The following is a 17,631-nucleotide window of genomic DNA, read 5'->3' as shown; positions in this document are numbered from 1 at the left end:
ACACACACACACACACACGCACGCACACACAGCATGATGGCAGCTGCTCTGGTGATCAGTGTCTGAGAACTGCATTAATCACAAAAACAGCAGCAGAAACAATGATGAACTTTGACCTTTTGACCTGTGTGCCTAATAAAGAGGAAAGCGTTCACTGAGCATCAGTCTGCTCCTTTAAACTCACTTTAGACCATTTTTCAGGACCAGCACGACCCGTGGATCATCAGACTGCAGCTGAAGCACAAAGATACTCATGATCGCTTACAGCCCCCCCACGCTCCACAGAGGCTCCGCCTCTCAGACTCATTCTTGTGGCCTGAATCACGCATTCTTTCCAAAAGACTAAAAGCAGAGCGTATTCCCCCGAGAGCCGCCGCCCTGCTCTTCACACCAGGCGGCGACTCGAGATGTCAGGACGTGAACGCAAGCGAAGCATCCAGCGGCTCTGAGTGGGCCGGCGAGGGCTGCGGACCGCGGCACGAAGCAGCATCAGTGAAGCACGAGCAAAGCGTTAAGAGCCAATCAGCAGAGAGAACGAGGACAGAGGGGACGGACACTTCACGTCCAAACAGAAGCTCACGGCTCGTCTCCTGCACGTGAAGCGCGACAGAATCTCGCCGCTCGGAGAGCTTGTTGTGAAGTTTAACCAACCGCAGCCCAGCTCGCCTCAGATCACATCTCTGCCTCTCTGCAGGCAGCAGTTTGCTCCGGTGTTTGTTTGCTGCGTCCCGTCACAGACTCGGCTTTGAATGATTACATTTAAAGTTTCTCCAACTTTCAGCGAGAGAGAGGGAACGCACAAAGAGCTGTAAAAGGAAAAAGAGCTTGTTAAACAAGGAAAAAAGGTTGACATGTGTTCACTGCAGAGCCACACACACACACACACACACACGCGCACACACACACACACACACACACACGCGCACACACACGCACACACACACACACGCGCACGCACGCACGCACACACACGCGCACACACACACACACACACACGCGCACACACACGCACACACACACACACGCGCACGCACGCACGCACACACACGCGCACGCACACACACCAGTAAAACTGAAGCCAGCAGGAAACATCTGGCTTCGTTTGGTTTCAGTTTGGAGGAAACGCCGTCCAGAGAGCAGCTGGATTCTGTTACCTCAGAAATGGATGTGAGGTGAGAGCTGCTCACGCACGAGGACCGAGCAGGACGCCCCGGCCACACCCGCCCGACATCCCCACCTTTCACCTGATTCTCAGCACCAGCACAAACATCTGAACTAAACACACCTCGTGTTTTTGCGCGCGCCTCCAACAGGCTCCACCGTTCCTGCTGCGACGTGCACGACCCCGATATTAAAGAAACAAAGAGCCGACTCGCTGCCTGCTGACGACTTCAATAATGGCTGTGCATTTCATGCACGACATGCAAACGCACAAAAAAGGAGCTGTGAGCACAGAAAATAGTGAAAACTAGTTTCATGTTGTGCAAACGGTGCTGCAGACACGAGCCCGAGACAACTGCACACGTTAGAAACGATATCAACCGGTCCGGGTGCGGCTTGCCCCTCTGAGGGCGGGGGTACCTGGACCCGGGATATAGAGCATGTTTGGGGAGTGCGACTGTCTATTTGTGTCTGTCTCTACGTCGGGTGAGTGCCGAGTATTTGTTTGTGTATACGGTGGTGTGAATGCGCGTTTGTGTCTGCGTGCGCCTGTCTGTCTGTGTCTATGTCTCCCCACACTCCCTAGCAGGTCGTTACATGGAGAAACCTTTTGAATACAAGCGCGCTGATGCACACAGGTGTGCACAGACACAAACTACACCTTTCTTGTCTACACTTTCTACTACCTCAAAGCACATTGTGCGCTGTCGATCTTGTGTGCTGCACAGTAACATGTAGTATTTAGTATCTACTGTTAGCTAGTTTATTGTGATGGTGTTTTCTTTGTTTTTCTTTATCTCCTCCTCTTTCTTTCATTCTTTCTCCCAGTCATGTCTGTCCCATCTGTAACAACTGAAAATCAAATCAATTAAATACATAATTATAATAAAGGTCGATCAAATGGACCAATACGGCCATGATGATCCAGTTGGTGAAGTAAATCCACTTGGCATCTTTCAGGCCTTCAGACAACAATTCTGACGACTAAAGATCCAAACGGGACAAGCAAAAAATTTTTTAAATAATAATAATATCAACCCTTTGAAATGTGCAAACAGAGTCCGCAGCAGCGCTGCCAGCAGATCTGCACCCAAACGTCACAGCTGCAGCGTCCAGTGCTGTGGCTCCAAACTACAATCATGTGTTAATAACTGATGGCTGGAGACTCAAGACGTCGCTCCTCGCCGCTCGCGCTCGATACGCTCGGCTCACCTGGTTTCATTCAGACCACTTCAGCAGCCTCAGGCACACACCTCTACCAAACTACACCATTCCAAACAGCTGGTACATCCAAGTGTTTCCTGTGAGAGCTCAGCAATGTATTGCAGCTCTGCAGGTGTCCGATCCAAACCTTACAGATGTGCTCTGAGGATACCTGGTCAGGTGTTCCAGTCTGACTGCTCTGTTTCAAGAGTTAAACAGAGAGAACAAACTCAGCAGGAAAGTGTTTGCTGAGGTCACAGTGATACTTCAGAGCCACCGCCCCCTGCTGGACATTAACAAGAACGCAGGTTTAAGGCAATCTTGCACTGGGTCCAACTTTCAGACCTGGAAGCTGCAGACTCAACCGTCCCAGTGTCTGTGGCGACGTGGAGCATGACTCGATTCCAGTTCACAGGAGCTGTGACAGCTGTGTGCTGCCTGCACAACCCCACCAACCTTACAGATGATCGCACAGTCACGAAGGCGAGCTGCATCCTTATTAGCAAGAAGATTTCAGCGCTGCTTATTTCCCCCTGCAGCAAAAATCCAAAGTGCAGACTCTCAAACACAGAGAAGAATCCATTCATTAGATTTCCGTCTTCAGGTCAAGAGACGTCCGTTTGTTCCCGAGTGTGAGCGACGAGGACAGACGAGCTTTTGTCCAGCAGAACGTGACCTTTACACAGAGTCTCCACACAAATACTCCGTCCACAACAGGCACATCTGCATTTTCAGCTATGTAAATGACGCTGCGGCTCAGTGACTCTGGAAAACAAGCTGCTCACACACACACACACACACACACGTGTGGAATTACAGGCCACTGGACCCCCTGTAGAGCCCACAGCACTGTTTAAGTCAAGTCTCCTCAGCAGCAGTTTACCTGACGTCTCCACACGCATCATCACGAAAAACACAAACAAGGAAGAACAAACAGGAAGTAAACACCAGCCTGAGGACAAAACATCCCCGAGTGTTTCCTCCGAGAGCAACAGGGAACTAAAACACACACACACGAATAAATTAAAGTTCTGCAAAACTGCAGCTAAAACAAAACCATCAGCTGCAAACTCACTGTATGTTAGGTCTCTGCTGTGTGTGTGTGTGTGTGTGTGTGTGTGTGTGTGTGTGTGTCAGGTATGTGCTCAGAGAGCAGGCACTGCACTGACTCACTCTGACTCTTGGTGGTTGGAGCTCCACTCCCAGCACTCGGCCCACCTTTTCCCAGCGTGGAGCCATCCGTCTGGGCTTGCCTGGGTCCGGGGCTCCCCTGACCTGGAGGTCCGGTCCCTGAGCCCGGAGCTGGTCCCGAGGGCCCGCGGTCTGCTCTGGTGCCTCTTCCCTGAGGCCTGGGGCTGGGTCCCAGCTTGGAGGAGACTTTCTGTAAGAAGAGCTGACGTTTAGTGACGGCGTCCCAGCCGAGGGGCCCCAGCTCGGAGCTGCAGAGCGAGACCATGGTGTTAGCCATTCCCCACTCGGAGTCGGAAATGTGGACGAGCGAAGCAGGGGAGGAGTGACAGAGAGAGAGAGAGATTTTTTTTAAACTGGAGGGGAGGAGGAAAAGGAGGGAAGGAAATGAGGAGGAGGGAAACTGGGAGTGTGCTGCAACTACGAGGAGGGCAAAAACAGTTGCCATTGTGTCGTACACTCCCCTCGAGAACCCGAGCTCGGACGGGGCCAGGAGCTTTCTCTCTCCCCGCCCCCACCCCTCCATGTTCCTCCCCCTCTGAGTACACGAGCACACATGGAGCGAGTTTATGGCAGAGAGTGTGTGTGTGTGTGTGTGTTGTAGAAACTGCTGCTCAGCAGCTGCTTTATTGACTCCGATCAGAAACCTCGGAGCCTCCTTCGGCCGAGCCGGCGGATTACTGCAGCGTTCACCCTAAATCATGTGTTAACATGCAAGCTGGCAGCACAGCTGATTGTCTGGTAATACATGAAAAGATGGAGCGCACGCGTGCAGCAGCGTTTCCGTCATCGCTGCCAAAACAAACTCAAGTGTCACGTCGGCCCGACTCAAACCACATGTGCGCGGTCTGTGTGGAATATTCAGATATTTACGGGACATGAAACTGCGCCGTGAACCTCCTCTGAAGAATTCATTACTAATCAGACGGGAACTACTTTCCCCGCCACACTACAGCCACCAACCACATCGCTTTGCAGAAGGAAGCGTGCAGTTAAGCTGTGCACAGATGATTATGTGGTGACGTGTCCCTTTAAACATTCGTACTCTCACAGCAGGGTTTAACAGGTATCTGCCCCGCCCCCGGGGCGGCCTGTGACAGCAGGTTTTACACATCTTCAAAAACACATACCAGAGACCGTGCACGCTCGCCGTGCACATACCGCTCCCTCCTGTAAACTCAGCGCATCATCAGCGCAGCTAAAGCTCACAGTTATTTATCAGGAAGCTCGTTTCATCTTTCATCTCCTCGAGTTTCAAACTCATCAGCTGACGAGGAAACGTTCACGCCAGCGCTGCATCCAGCTCGCCCTGTTGCACCACATGCCGCCTTCACACGAATTCAAAGTAAATCCTGAGCTCAGGTCACAGACTGGACGCCACAGCGTGCAGGAGGCCCTGCAGACGGACATTTCTTGGGAACTTTAACATTAACGTCTTGCAGCTTTTATTTTGATATGATATAAAAGTACGGTGTGGCTCAAACACCACCTGTGATTGGTTAAGGATTAAATATCGTGGATGGAGGTGACGATACCAACTCAGCGGGTGGAGCAGCGACCCGGGCTAATGTTCAAATCCACCCTGAGGCAGTTTAAGCTCTGCTCTCTGTCCCAGCAAAAGCTTAAAAAGACTTGCGTGTGTATATAAACACGCTTCATGTGTGTTGCATGTGTTGAACCGTTTCCAGAGAGGAAACCTCTCCTCCGTCCTCACATGCAGACACTTGGTTATGTCACAGATGTGCTGCCAACAATAAGCACATATCGAATTACTTCTTGCACCTCGAGCCGCCAGAGTTCCCGGATCGTTCGTGTGCAAAACGACATGTTTAAACTCTCATGAGGCAGACGAGTGCAGTTCACGTCTTCTTCATACTCACCCTGGTAGGCGTCCGTGGTTTCTCCACAGCGGCTGCCGACACCGAAGCCTCTCCTGAGCCCTCCGTTTGCCCCTCCACACACTCCTCACATGGGCATTTTGCTTCCCCCTCATCAGGTTTTCCATATTTATCGGGCACGTCCCGGTCAGCCTTCCTGGGAGCATTCAGGCGTTTTTCCCCAGCGACCTCGGAGCCCAGCGAGCTGGTCGAAGTGGACAGGGTTCGGCTGACGGATAAACTCTTCTCCTGCGGCACGGTCGGCTCCCCGGCTGCTTTCCTGTGGTTTGGCTTGATGTTCCTGCTCTTTGCTCTGATCACAGCCACTTTGATGGGACCTGCCGACGACCGCTGTCTTTTACCTCCATCACCAGCCTGCACCTCCTTCCTCACCACAGCTCTCTTCCCATTGGACGGGGCAGATTTATTCTGAGTAGAAGACACATTTGAAAATGTCAGAGTGTTCATGTCACCTGATAAGCAACAGCTCAGAGTGTGGGCTCACTTAAAGAAGGCCCTGCTGTGTGCTTCTATTAAACACGCCCTTTACTCTTTTCTAAGCCAAGTAATAAATTACTTTGAGGGTTTTTATGTGATGTGACGTGACACTGGTCAGTGACCATGTGACCTGTGTTCAGGTGTTGTGCAGGGAGCAGCTGCACTACACTTCCTGCTACACCAACTTGTTGGAGGAAACTTTCAGTGAAATCTGGGACTACAGGTCGATGCTAACATGCTAACATGCTAACATGCTAACATGGATTATGCTGATTATGGGTCTGTGTACCTGTGCAGGTGTTCCAGTAATAATCAGTGATTACATTACTTGTTGTCTATCACATAAAACATTTCGAGTGACCCTGAACGTCGGGGTGGAGGTGCAGCAAACACAGTAACACCTGGCTGCCGTGTACCTGGGTGGCAGGTTTCGGTGGGGAGGGGGCGGAGCGTGATCCCACTTTAGCTCTGACTGTTTTTAAGTCCACTCTGGAAACCCTCTTTGCTTCTGGACCGGGCGGTTTGGCAGCTGTGGAGGCGGCTGACCTGGGAGCAGGTCTGGGTCTTGCTGCCAGACTCATGTCAGGCTGGGAGGGCGGAGGTTTGGAGCCCACTACACCCGTTTCAGCCTCTTCAGGTGGAGGAGAGCTCGTTTTCTTAACATCTTCAGTCGACATCTGTGTGTCTTCACTGAGGTGTTCAGAGGCTGGAGGATCTGCGTGACGTCCTGTGGACGGCTCTGGAGGACAGTGGACCGCAGGCCCGCCCACCTCCTCCTCCGTCACCTGGACGCCGTCACCTGACCGACCACCTGAGCTCGCGATCATCGCACTGCTTCTCTGCACGTCCACATCAGAGCTCACAGACACAAACAACGCCTCCTCTTCATCATCATCATCATCATCAGCAGGGACTTCTGTTGCGTCCGAGTCTGGAGGTGAGGAGCTGTGCCTTCTCCCGTTACTGCTTCCACTGCTGACGTCCTCGTTGATGAGGCCGCCGTTTCCTGTCAGCGATCGGGCGAGTGTCAGGTTGTCGTTCCAGCTGTCCTGGTGGTAGTCGTCGCCGTTGGCGTCCAGGTAAACCGACACGGAGTTGTCGTTGGACTCCGTCACGGTTTGAGATTTCCCCAACGAGGTGTCGTCACCGTCATCGCCATCGTCCGGGTTACGCTCCTCCTCGGGCGCCCAGTCTGAAACGACAGACTTCAGAGTCACAGTTTTCACCGTCGTCAGGGTAACGTCGAACATGTCGTAGTCCAGCGGGCTGTCGGTCCGGCCCCCGCTCAGACTCCGCAGCGACTCAGGAGACGACTCCCCGAGGCAGGATGAGGAAGAGGAGGAAGAGGAGGAAGACGAAATTGGGAAAGCATTCCCGTTGTGGTCTCCCGCACTGTGGAGAGGGAGCTTCATGCCGCCCGCGCCCCTGACGGGGACACTGTTAGCGGGCTCGGAGGCGCTCATCTCGAGGGCAGGAAGTTCGCGGTCAGGACGTCACAGCGCTGCGCTCTTTCCACCGACACAGTCACACCCCAACGCTTCCACGAAGGCTCGACCGCTCTGACGGATCCTCACATCGTGGCTCCGAAACATTTTTCAGGAACCTGGAAACGTTCCAGAGTCTGCAGGGAGACAGAGAGTTACAGTTTAGACTCTGATCGAACATCAGCAGCTAATCTTCATCATTACCAGAGCTGAAGAAGAGCAGCACGTTAGTATCGGCTAAATTCCTTCTAACGACACTCCGGCCAACAATCAAAGAAGCGAAACTTTCAACAGGACGAACGTGAATGCAATCATAGAAGCTGCCTCTGCACCTGTCAGCATCATCTTATTGACGGCGAGGTCACCGACAGTAAGAAGCATCACGGCGATACCGCTTCGATCCTCCGGTCAGATATCAAGTGAAAGATTGTCACCGAGCAAATAACAGCTCGACACCGACTCATGAAGCAAGTTTGAAAGTCTTCACATCGTCATCTAACATTTAACCTGCGCAGAAAACAAGAAAACAAACATCAGCTGCTGCTGCTTCAGGTAAACATCTCATATACTGATCAGTCAACGAAGTTATCCTGTCCATCATCATCATCATTATCATCATCATCGTCGTCTCGTGCATGAGAGCGGTCTCTCCCTGACAGACGAGGTTTCCAGAGGCTTGTCACAAAGAACCAGGCAGAAGAAAAGTGCTCAGGATTCATCCAATCAGGAAGCAAAGCTCTGAGTGTGCATTAAAACTGCCGCTGCTGCAACAACGGGCAGTGAAAGTTGAGAAACGCTGCCCTCTGCAGGCTGCACTGATCACTGCAGCAAAAAGACGACAGAGTCAGAACCCCGACAGGTGAGCAACACCTTCAAAGTTCATCACGCACCAAAATCTGACCTGCTGTCTGCGTTTCTGCCTACATGTGTGTGTGTTTACCATGTACTCATGTAATTACCATGTAATCTTTGTGGAGACCAAAATTCGGAAGTTTATTATACTTGTGGGAACCAAAGTGCCCGTCCTCACCAGTTTGAAGGTATTTTTGAGGCTCAGAACGTGGTTTTAGTGTCAGGGTCACAGTTGGGTTACGGTCAGGCTGAGGGATGGGATAAGTGGGTAGGGAAAGCATTCAATTAGATGTCCCCACAAGGATATGAAAGCACAACTGTGTGTGTGTGTGTGTGTCTGTGTGTGTGTGTGTGTGTGTCTGTGTGTGTGTGTGTGTGTGTGTGCGCGTGTCTGTGTGTGTGTGTGTGTGTCTGCGTGTGTGTGTGCGTGTGCGTGTGTCTGTGTGTGTGTGTGTGTGTGTGTGTGCGTGTCTGTGTGTGTGTGTCTGCGTGTGTGTGTGCGTGTGCGTGTGTCTGTGTGTGTGTGTGTGTGTGTCTGTGTGTGTGTGTGCGTGTCTGTGTGTCTGTGTGTGTGTGTGTGTCTGTGCGTGTCTGTGTGTCTGTGTGTGTGTGTGTGTGTGTGTGCGTGTCTGTGTGTGTGTGTGTGTGTGTGTGTCTGTGTGTGTGTGTGTGTGCGCGTGTCTGTGTGTCAGGGACAAAGAAAGAGGAGCAGCTAATAAAGGCGCTCAGATCCAGGACAGCGCTGCTGCTCCATTATCCGGTAATGGCAGCAGAGCCTGTGGGCGACACTCGCTGTCAGGCTGCTGCAGGAAACACTTCCTCACTGAACTCACAACATTTCCCTCTGTTTGTGTTTAAAAGGACAAAAGACAGAGACAGACTTCTCTGCTTACCTGCGACTATGATAAAGATGTTTTATTCTTATAGCTTTGATGTGTCATTATCTCGGAGCTGAGACGTGCATCACTTTGCCCTGTGCTGCCTAATCCCTTCAGTCTCTGCGCCTCCATAATGCACAAGCTGAGCTCAGGCAGACGCTGTCAGCGTCACCTCACTTCCTCTCTCAGGTGTCTGCAGTTCACCTGCTGTGAACATCAGAGACTCTGGGAAGGTTCAGCGTCTCCAGCAGCAGAGTGACCGACACCTGTGCTCACCTGTGTGAGAGCTGCAGCAGCCTCTCGCTGCTGTCGCTGCACTTCTGAGCTGCATGTTTGCACTGTTTGTGTCACGTGTTGTTAGGAATAAAGCACATCATGCTCTCATCATCCAAACTGCTGCTTGCTGGATTCAGACACTGACCGGTGTAAGCAGGATCAGCTGATCCTGGATCTTTTAAACTCCAAGCTAAACTACAAGCTCGCATTAGATCGCCTGGTGCATTCACTGCACGTCTGTGCACATAAAAATGGATTTGTGGTGATGAATTCCTTTCAGGTGAGTTGTTTGTCCCAGCTCTGACAGAGTGAATGCCCTCAGGCCATCGCAGACCGTGCACTCAAACACAGCCTGACGACCGCTCATTTCAGCCTTTTTTCAGAGCTTTACTCAGACTGCAGACACTCCTCACTCTGATTATCAGATAAAGTCAAATGAAATTAATGATCCAAACTGATGACCGCACTGTTCTCCGTGCAGAGAAGGAAAGGCACAGAGGGAACCATCCTCCATCAGAGCGAGACGCCGCTCTCTCTGACACGAAGCCTCGAAACTGAACCGAAAGATCCTGAGCTCTCCTCCAACAACCAAACGACTCATCCACTCCTGTTAGGATCAGTTTCCCCACCAGCCTCTGGCAGTGTGTGTGTGTGTGTGTGTGTGTGTGTGTGTGTGTGTGTGTGTGTGTGTGTGTGTGTGTGTGAGGGAATAATGGGGCTAATCTAAGCTATGGTCCCTGCTACGCTTGTCGAGCAGGTTAAGTCCAGAGTGGATGGAGTGGAAAAGGAAACGAGCAGCACGAGAGGCCCAGCGACCACGAGGGAATCAACATGCATCAGTAAATCCACAAAATTCACTGATTTAACCATTTTGATTGACCTGTTACAGCCAAACACAGTCAAAGTGTTTTATGCGTCTTAGTCCAGCTTTACAAAATCATTCCTACCAGAGCTGCTCTGGCAGCACAGGGTGGCCCTTATCAACAGCACCCGGAGCCCAACGAGCTCCACAACACAGGTTTATACGAAAGCAGCCAAAGACCCCAGATCAGCATCCACGGCTAACATCACGTACACTGAAGTAGTGTAGGGTAGTAAATCCTGCTCAGCAGTCCATCTACAACAGATCACAAACATTATGCTGATGCCGGGAACGGGCTTGGTTTGCTGTGCTAGAATAAAGTGTAATTGCACATCCACTACAGCAGGTGGCAGGGTTTTTTGCACCGAGCGTGCGCACACACAGCACAGAGCAGGAGACACAAAGTGCAGCAAACAAACCCTCAAGAAAAATATTTAACAGTGACGAAAAGACAGGCGGAGATGACGGGACAAACAAAAGTCTCAGAAAGCTAAGACGAGGAAATGTGGCGGTGCGTCTGTAGCGCTCGGCTTCACTCTGACTCGGTTAAAGTGTTTTATATGTTTGAGGAGGCCCGAGTGAGTTTTTGAGGACCTGCATTTATTGAGTTTCTTTCATTTTATTATTCAGAAGCAGATGGTTCAAGTCAGTCAAATGTTTTTAGTTTGAATAAGGTTTTATTTTCTTAAATTTCAGACAAATTTTCAGACAAAAAAATGTTAAAGATATTCTTTGATTGAAGTTGATCTACGTTTCTTTTGTTTTCTTTAATGTTAATAAGGATACAATATCATGCAGAGATGTGCTTAAAATATAACAGACAAATGAGACTACTTATAGGGAGAGTGGGGTCGTAACAGGAAATAACTGAGACGCCACGCTCAAAAGAGAGGACACTGCAAAGACTGTATATAAAAGATGGAATTAGCCACCATGTTGTCACCCATTTGCTTCTGGCGTGAACGTTGGTGCTTGTTTATAACTATTAGCTAACGCTAGCTAGCTTAGCTATGTGAACCTCACACAGACAGCTGCTAATTATTCCTCAGAAACATCCAAATAAAATTCTAGAATTTCACTGAAAACTGGAGCTCCGCCTCCTTGGACCATCTGTCAGTACAGTAACCACACAGCTGCCGTGTTATTGGTCAGATGATGTTATTAAAAACGCTCCAACAGCACGAACACGGTGCAGAGGTCCCGCTGAGGTGCAGCGTAGCAGAGAGCTAGCAGCTACAGCCTTCGACTCTGCACTTTCCTCTGTGCTCTAGGCTCCGCCCCCACTGTTACTTTCTCTCAGCTCTGCTTTTTAACAGAGCAGTATCTGTTACAGTCTGCTCGCATGCTCTTATTTAGTAAAAGTCTCATATTTCTATCAGCAGTAACAGAAAAAAACAAACTTTTTTGACCAGCAACACCGACTTTTAAAACTTGATTCTCCTCTGAGTCGGTCTGAACTCGAGAGGTGCAGCTTTGCGTCTGACTTCTGCTTGTCCTTTCAGGCTTTTAAAGCAGCTCAGCAGGGGGTGTTTGTTTTGTTCATAAGGACAGCCCTCAGCCTTTCTGGCAGCAGCACAGCAGACCCTGATGTAGGGGTTTCTTTGGTTGGCTCTAATAATCACAAACACTGAATGAATCAGCTTCTGCGATGGAGGCTGACCTCACTCTGATCTGAATGTGAAACACTCAGCAGGAGGGAGACCGCTTGTTTAACTCATCATTTCTTAGCGTTGCACAATGAACCACACAAAGATGATGGAATGGAAACCAACCCGAGCTCCTGGGGTTAAAACAAAACAATGTTTTAACACGTGAACCTGGAAATCTGTCGTCTTTCCTCTGCACGTTTGTCCTCAAACCTCTGCAACGCCACAAAAACAGGCCGCTGGTGTTCGAGGTCACGGCAGGAAAACAGAGCGCCATCACTTCCTTTTTCTCTTCCTTCAGCGCCTTGTTGAGCGCACGCTTATCCAATTGTTTGCAAAGCCTGCTTTAGCACCGAATGTGCTCCAACTGTTCTTTAACCTCCAGGTTAGTGAAGGAAAAGCTCGTCTGTTGTGATTTTAGGTGCAGGTTCTCTCACCGCCTACATGACTTTTCCTGTTTTCTGTCACGCCTCCTGTTCACGTTGAGTCGGTGTTCAAGAGCGAGGAATCCCTCTGAGCCAAAAACTCTTTTTCCTACTCTTGGATCTATACGATGTCATCAAGAGGGGACATCCCTAATATGGTCGTTTCAGGCATCCATGCTGAGCATTTCACAGCTCAGAATGAGTCACGGTTCATTTTAAACTGTGACTCATGCAAAGCTGCTCAGGAATAAAAATAGGTTTTTCCTCCGTTCTTTGTGGTTTTTCACCTTAATGAGCCCCAGTCTGAGCGTCCACAAGAAGCCGATGATCAACCTCAGAGTGGGCGGTGCAAGCCGCAGCTCGCCGCACTAGCAGCTGTTGGTGACTAACAGTCGGCTCCATTGTTTACAGCTGATCGTTCAATTCAAGTTCAGGAACTAAACTATCATGCAGGCTGCTGATTGGACTGTGAGCGCGCACACACACACTGAAGTGAGGAGCTGTGACCTGCAGAGTGCTGCAGAGGAGCTCAGTGCAGGACGCTGCAGTCGGTTAATATTTGTGCTCTGTGAGGGACGACTGTGCTTCACTGGACCATGAAGAACATGAAGGAAGCTCACAGCAGCGTTTCATAACAGCCCTGTGGAGGAACTGCACTGAAATCACTGTTCAGCAACACGAGGGGCTCAGAAACTGTTTCTAACCTGATACTCTGATTACTTTGATCTCCAGTTCTGTGAGTAATCAATTACTTCTGAAAAGGAAACATTAAACGAACCTGTACGCTACAGGACAATGACCAACAACAGGTGAGGTGTCAGAGGCACGGGTGTACTGCTGACCTGTAGGTCAGAGTGACTGCAACACACACACACACACACACACACACACACACACACACACACACCAAGTAGCTGGATGCAAGTTTCACAAAAGCTTGCATGTGATTATTTTCACCCTACCAAGCAGCAGGATCCACAGCTAATGGTAGCTAGCTTTTTGCATCCAGAGATATCTGCTGATTAGTGCTCTCTAACTCTGTTACTACAGTAACCTCACAGCAGCCATGTTATTGGTCACATGACGTCATTAAAATGCTCCAAAAGGCTCTAACAGCACAAACAGTCCAGTTCAGGCACAATTAGCTTAAAAGCTTAGCAGGCAGCTAGCAGCTACAGCCACCTGTGTCACCATCTACCTGTCAATCAGAGAAGCCACGCCCCTAATAACGTAAACTTCCTATGACACCAAACAGTTTGTGTATCGGGCTGCAAACGTGTCTATTTCTGCTGGAAATGTTTAACATGGGGGACTGACTCACTGCTGCCTCTGCTGGGCGTCAGAGGAACTGCAGGTTTGGAGCTCAAAGCAAAAATTCAGTCCAAATATTCTGCAGAACTAAGTGAAACTAAACGATTCAGAGGCCTAAATGCAGATCAGGGTAGTGACAGGTGTGCACCGGGGTTTTGTTCTCACTGTCACACAGCTAAATAATTCAGGCTGTAACTGGACAGAGTATGACATAATCTGAGTTTCCAAGAAAAAAGAAAGACCGTAGGGCGGAGCCAGACGGAAATCTGTCTGAAAACGAGGGGAGGGCAGACACATTCAGGGCCAGAGCCAATGAAACATGAGCTCCCAGATTTGTCTGGTTTCCAGGCTGATGTTACGTCTCAGGCTGCTTAGATAACTACCTGATACCTGAGCGGTTTCACATTACAGTCCGATACCTAAACCGCCCGAGCTCGCTGAGCAGAGACACCCTTCAGCTCATTTTTGCAGATCGCATCCTCGAGGTCATTCGCTCAGCGGGTACCCACGGCGCCCTCGTGGCAGCAAATCCACAGCTTCGCCTTCATACTCGGCCCTCCCTTCATCCCAACAGGTGAAACGACAGCAAGGGATTTATCTACTAATGATTCAATAACAACAAAATCCAACCGAGCCATCTGCAGGATTTATTCGAAACTGAAACCATCTGATGTGCAGGAACGACTGCGGCTCTGCTCTCATTTCACCGGCACCGAGCCAATCAGAGAGCTCGTTAACAGGCAGCAGGCTCACCTTTCCTTCATAGCAACACTTGGCAGCATCACACTCACTGCATCACCTTACAGCACAGAGCTGCCATCACTGCAGACAGACAGACACACGCACGCACGCACGCACGCACGCACGCACGCACGCACGCACGCACGCACGCACGCACGCCTGCATGAAGGACACTCACGATACAGTGAACGTGGTTACCATAGAAATAAAGAGAGTGCTTAGTCATTCTGAGAAGACGAGCTCGACTGCGTGTGAGGTGCTGTCTAAACACTGCAGGCACTGCAGAGGTGTGTGTGTGTTCAGATGACATAACAGTCACTATATTTCCCTGCATTAACCAGCTGAAGCACAGTAAGAAGAACAGTCTCTCAGGGGAAACAGCATGAGGATGACTTCTCATCAGCCTGACACTTAATGGACAGCGAGGGTGAGAGAGAGCGCTGCGAGCTGATTGGATGGCAGTCTAATGACGGCTTGTCCAGAGGTCACACAGCAGCGTGTGGATGGAGCCGTTATGTAACCAGCTAGCTGGCCTTCGGGGCGGGCTCACTGATCAATACCTGCGCAGCTGATGGGGTCGGCGTGGAAACGCTGCCTCATTACCGCAGTGACACAAACGGTTCCACGTGGACACCTGTGCTAAAGAACGAGCACCTACATCTGCAGGCCCGTTCTTCCTGTCGCCGTTTTCATTTCAGTCCATTACATTTTTGTTAGAAGTCCAGTGACGGATTGTTCTGGAAATAGAGCTGCAGAGCTTCCCATCGGTAAAAATACAGACCCAGATCACATGACGTGTCCATACATGGTCAGAAATGCCCACACATGATGTGGTTTTTTTTCCACTGCATGAACCAAATGTTCCTGAAGCTGACGGCACCCACAGGAGGGCTCAAACTCCTCTGTGGCTGATCTTAGAGAATCTCCCCGATTTTTCCACATTTCAAGCTTCTCCAGACATCATTAATATTTAAAACCGCTGCTACGAGGCCTCGCTCTGACACGCAGATGTGGCGCTGCGTTCTAAAGCGGACCCAGCGTCCTCTGGGAACCACGAAGCCTCGGCTCCTCTCAGCAGGCGTAATAACCCAACCTATCAGAGGCAACGCCTGTTACACTGAGAGGCATCACATGACTCCTGTGAGGCTTCCAACTGTCATATCATGAAAACTTTTATTCGATCGATCGATTGATCTCCCACGTGTGGGACGGATAGAGGTTTTGTGGTTGTACATCAATACAACTGTTATATCGCAGATTATAATAACATGTAGGCATTACGTCCATATTAACTACATAAATTGCAAAAAAAAAAACTACAAAAAAACTGAACTTTTTTCAACACATTTCTAGTTATAGAAAGTTCAAGACTGTAAATGCAAAAAAGTTGCACAAAATCATGTCTTCATAGTTTCATTTTTGAGATAGACCAATGTTTATAAACAATTTGCAAACAAACCATTTCCAGCAGTTTCAGTTCTGAGCGTCTCAGAAACCGTACAGGAGAGCATGAAGTCCAACACGACTTTCACAAACACCAGGGAACCTTTGAAAGGCCTGCAGGATAAAAACTACGTGTCCCATGAAAAATGACGTCACTTCCAGGACATGAAATAGTTCGCGCTGACGTTTATTCCAGCGCAGGAAGTGCTATGAACAGCTGATCGGATCAGCAAAGCCATATGTGGAAGGAAACCGCGACCTGGACAAGCTGGATGCATGCTATGGAAGCACAAAGATTATTGTGCTAGCTGATGTTCAGAACGCTCAGAGGGGCCTTAAAGGGTTAAAACCATATAATGATTAATGTAACTGCAGGTGTCGGCCTCACGTTTACCTGTACAGGTAAGAACCAATGCAAACACTCGTCTCGAAGCTTCCCCCAACGAGCCAATCAGCTCAGCCGGAGAACAGAAGAACCAATCATGCTCGCCGGTCCGTTATCACCATAGAGACACAGGTAAGTGCACTATTGTTGCCATGATGTGAATTAACATGTTTGTTTAGTGCTCTGGTGGGAGGAGCCAAAGCAGTTTGTTGTTTTGATGCTGTGCATGCAGTGAAGGATAACTTACAGCAAAACGCTTCAGCAGTTTAAATAATTTGAGTTTTTCTTTAAAGGAAATCTAATCAGGTTAGACTGGAGACGAGCTGTGCGGTTTAAATGTCCCGGTCACCATGGAGACGAAAGTTACGGCTCCATCCGCGTTCGTTAAGGCGGCCATCAGGAATATCGGCCTGGACTGGCTCCGAGGTGGCTGCAGAGTTGTGAGTCTGTGCTGCAGCTGTGTGTACATTTGTACAGGATTCAGTTACATGAACGATCCTCTGAAAGCATCTGGAAACCATCACAGACGCCAAAGGAAGGACTGCACGCCATCACCTCCGTGTCTCCACGGTCGGCCGTTACTTATCCATGTGCAGCAGCTCCACTTTACATAAGAGCGGACGCTGCAGCAGGAAGTTTAAATACCATCATCAGACTCATTACAGCACGAGAAGTGTTTCGTCGGCTTATTTACTCTGAAGTTAACAGTTTACAGCTAATGAAGCCGGCTGCAAAAGATTAACTGTGACACAAGTTAATGTTACATGATCCATTTGTTTTGCACCAGCCAACAATTCAAAGTGCGCACACACTGCTCGTGCTCCAAGACCTAATGCCCCACACACACACACACACACACACACACACACACACACACTGCTCGTGCTCCAAGACCTAATGCCCCACACACACACACACACACACACACACACACACACACACACACACACACACACACAGAGTTGCCGCAGCTTTAACTTACTCTTCTCCTTCTCAGCCTGCAGTGCTGCAAAAACACATCCAGCATAAAAACAGAAGATTGGTGGGAGCTCCTTCAGCTCCTTCAGCTCGTTCGCTTCACACTGTCCTCAAACACACACACCACCCTCCTCCTCCTCACACACTCGTCCTGCTGCACAGTACATTCATGCGTTGTGTATTATCCCGTCACCGCTGTGTGTGTGAGCGAACGGGGAAGGCTACGCAGGCTGTGACGGTGGTCGAGAGGGGGAGGGAGGAGACTGAGGGAGGGAGAGAGGGAGGGATACACCTCCCTTTTTGGTTCTGGAGCAGAGGCACGCTGCTCAGTGCTGCAGTAACAAGAAACAGTGCACGTGTGCGAGGCAGACACACACGCGCACAGACGCACACACACACACACACACACACACAGACACACAC

General features: G+C 49.9%; 1 protein-coding gene across 2 annotated transcripts in view; it reads right to left on the bottom strand.

Moving 5' to 3' along the window:
* LOC146631308 (uncharacterized) overlaps positions 1-17,392 on the bottom strand; it is a 42,931-nt gene extending 25,539 nt beyond the window's left edge. For both annotated transcript variants that reach the window (XM_085355257.1, XM_085355258.1), the window contains exons 1-4: positions 17,213-17,392; positions 6,344-7,548; positions 5,433-5,858; positions 3,538-3,745 (exon numbers count right to left, since the gene is read on the bottom strand). In XM_085355257.1, the coding sequence (XP_085211383.1) occupies positions 3,538-3,745; positions 5,433-5,858; positions 6,344-7,390 (1,681 nt within the window). In that variant the 5' untranslated portion in view covers positions 7,391-7,548; positions 17,213-17,392. The remainder of the gene's footprint in view (positions 1-3,537; positions 3,746-5,432; positions 5,859-6,343; positions 7,549-17,212) is intronic.
* Between the last annotated feature and the right edge of the window lie 239 nt (positions 17,393-17,631).

The sequence above is a fragment of the Diplotaxodon limnothrissa genome, linkage group LG6 (genome assembly GCF_057381915.1).
Source record: "Diplotaxodon limnothrissa isolate DT_005_m linkage group LG6, D_limnothrissa_male_GT1.1, whole genome shotgun sequence".
Taxonomy (NCBI): Eukaryota; Metazoa; Chordata; class Actinopteri; order Cichliformes; family Cichlidae; genus Diplotaxodon; species Diplotaxodon limnothrissa.
Note: the sequence above shows the minus strand (reverse complement) of the source record. Positions and strands in the feature narration are given on the sequence as shown.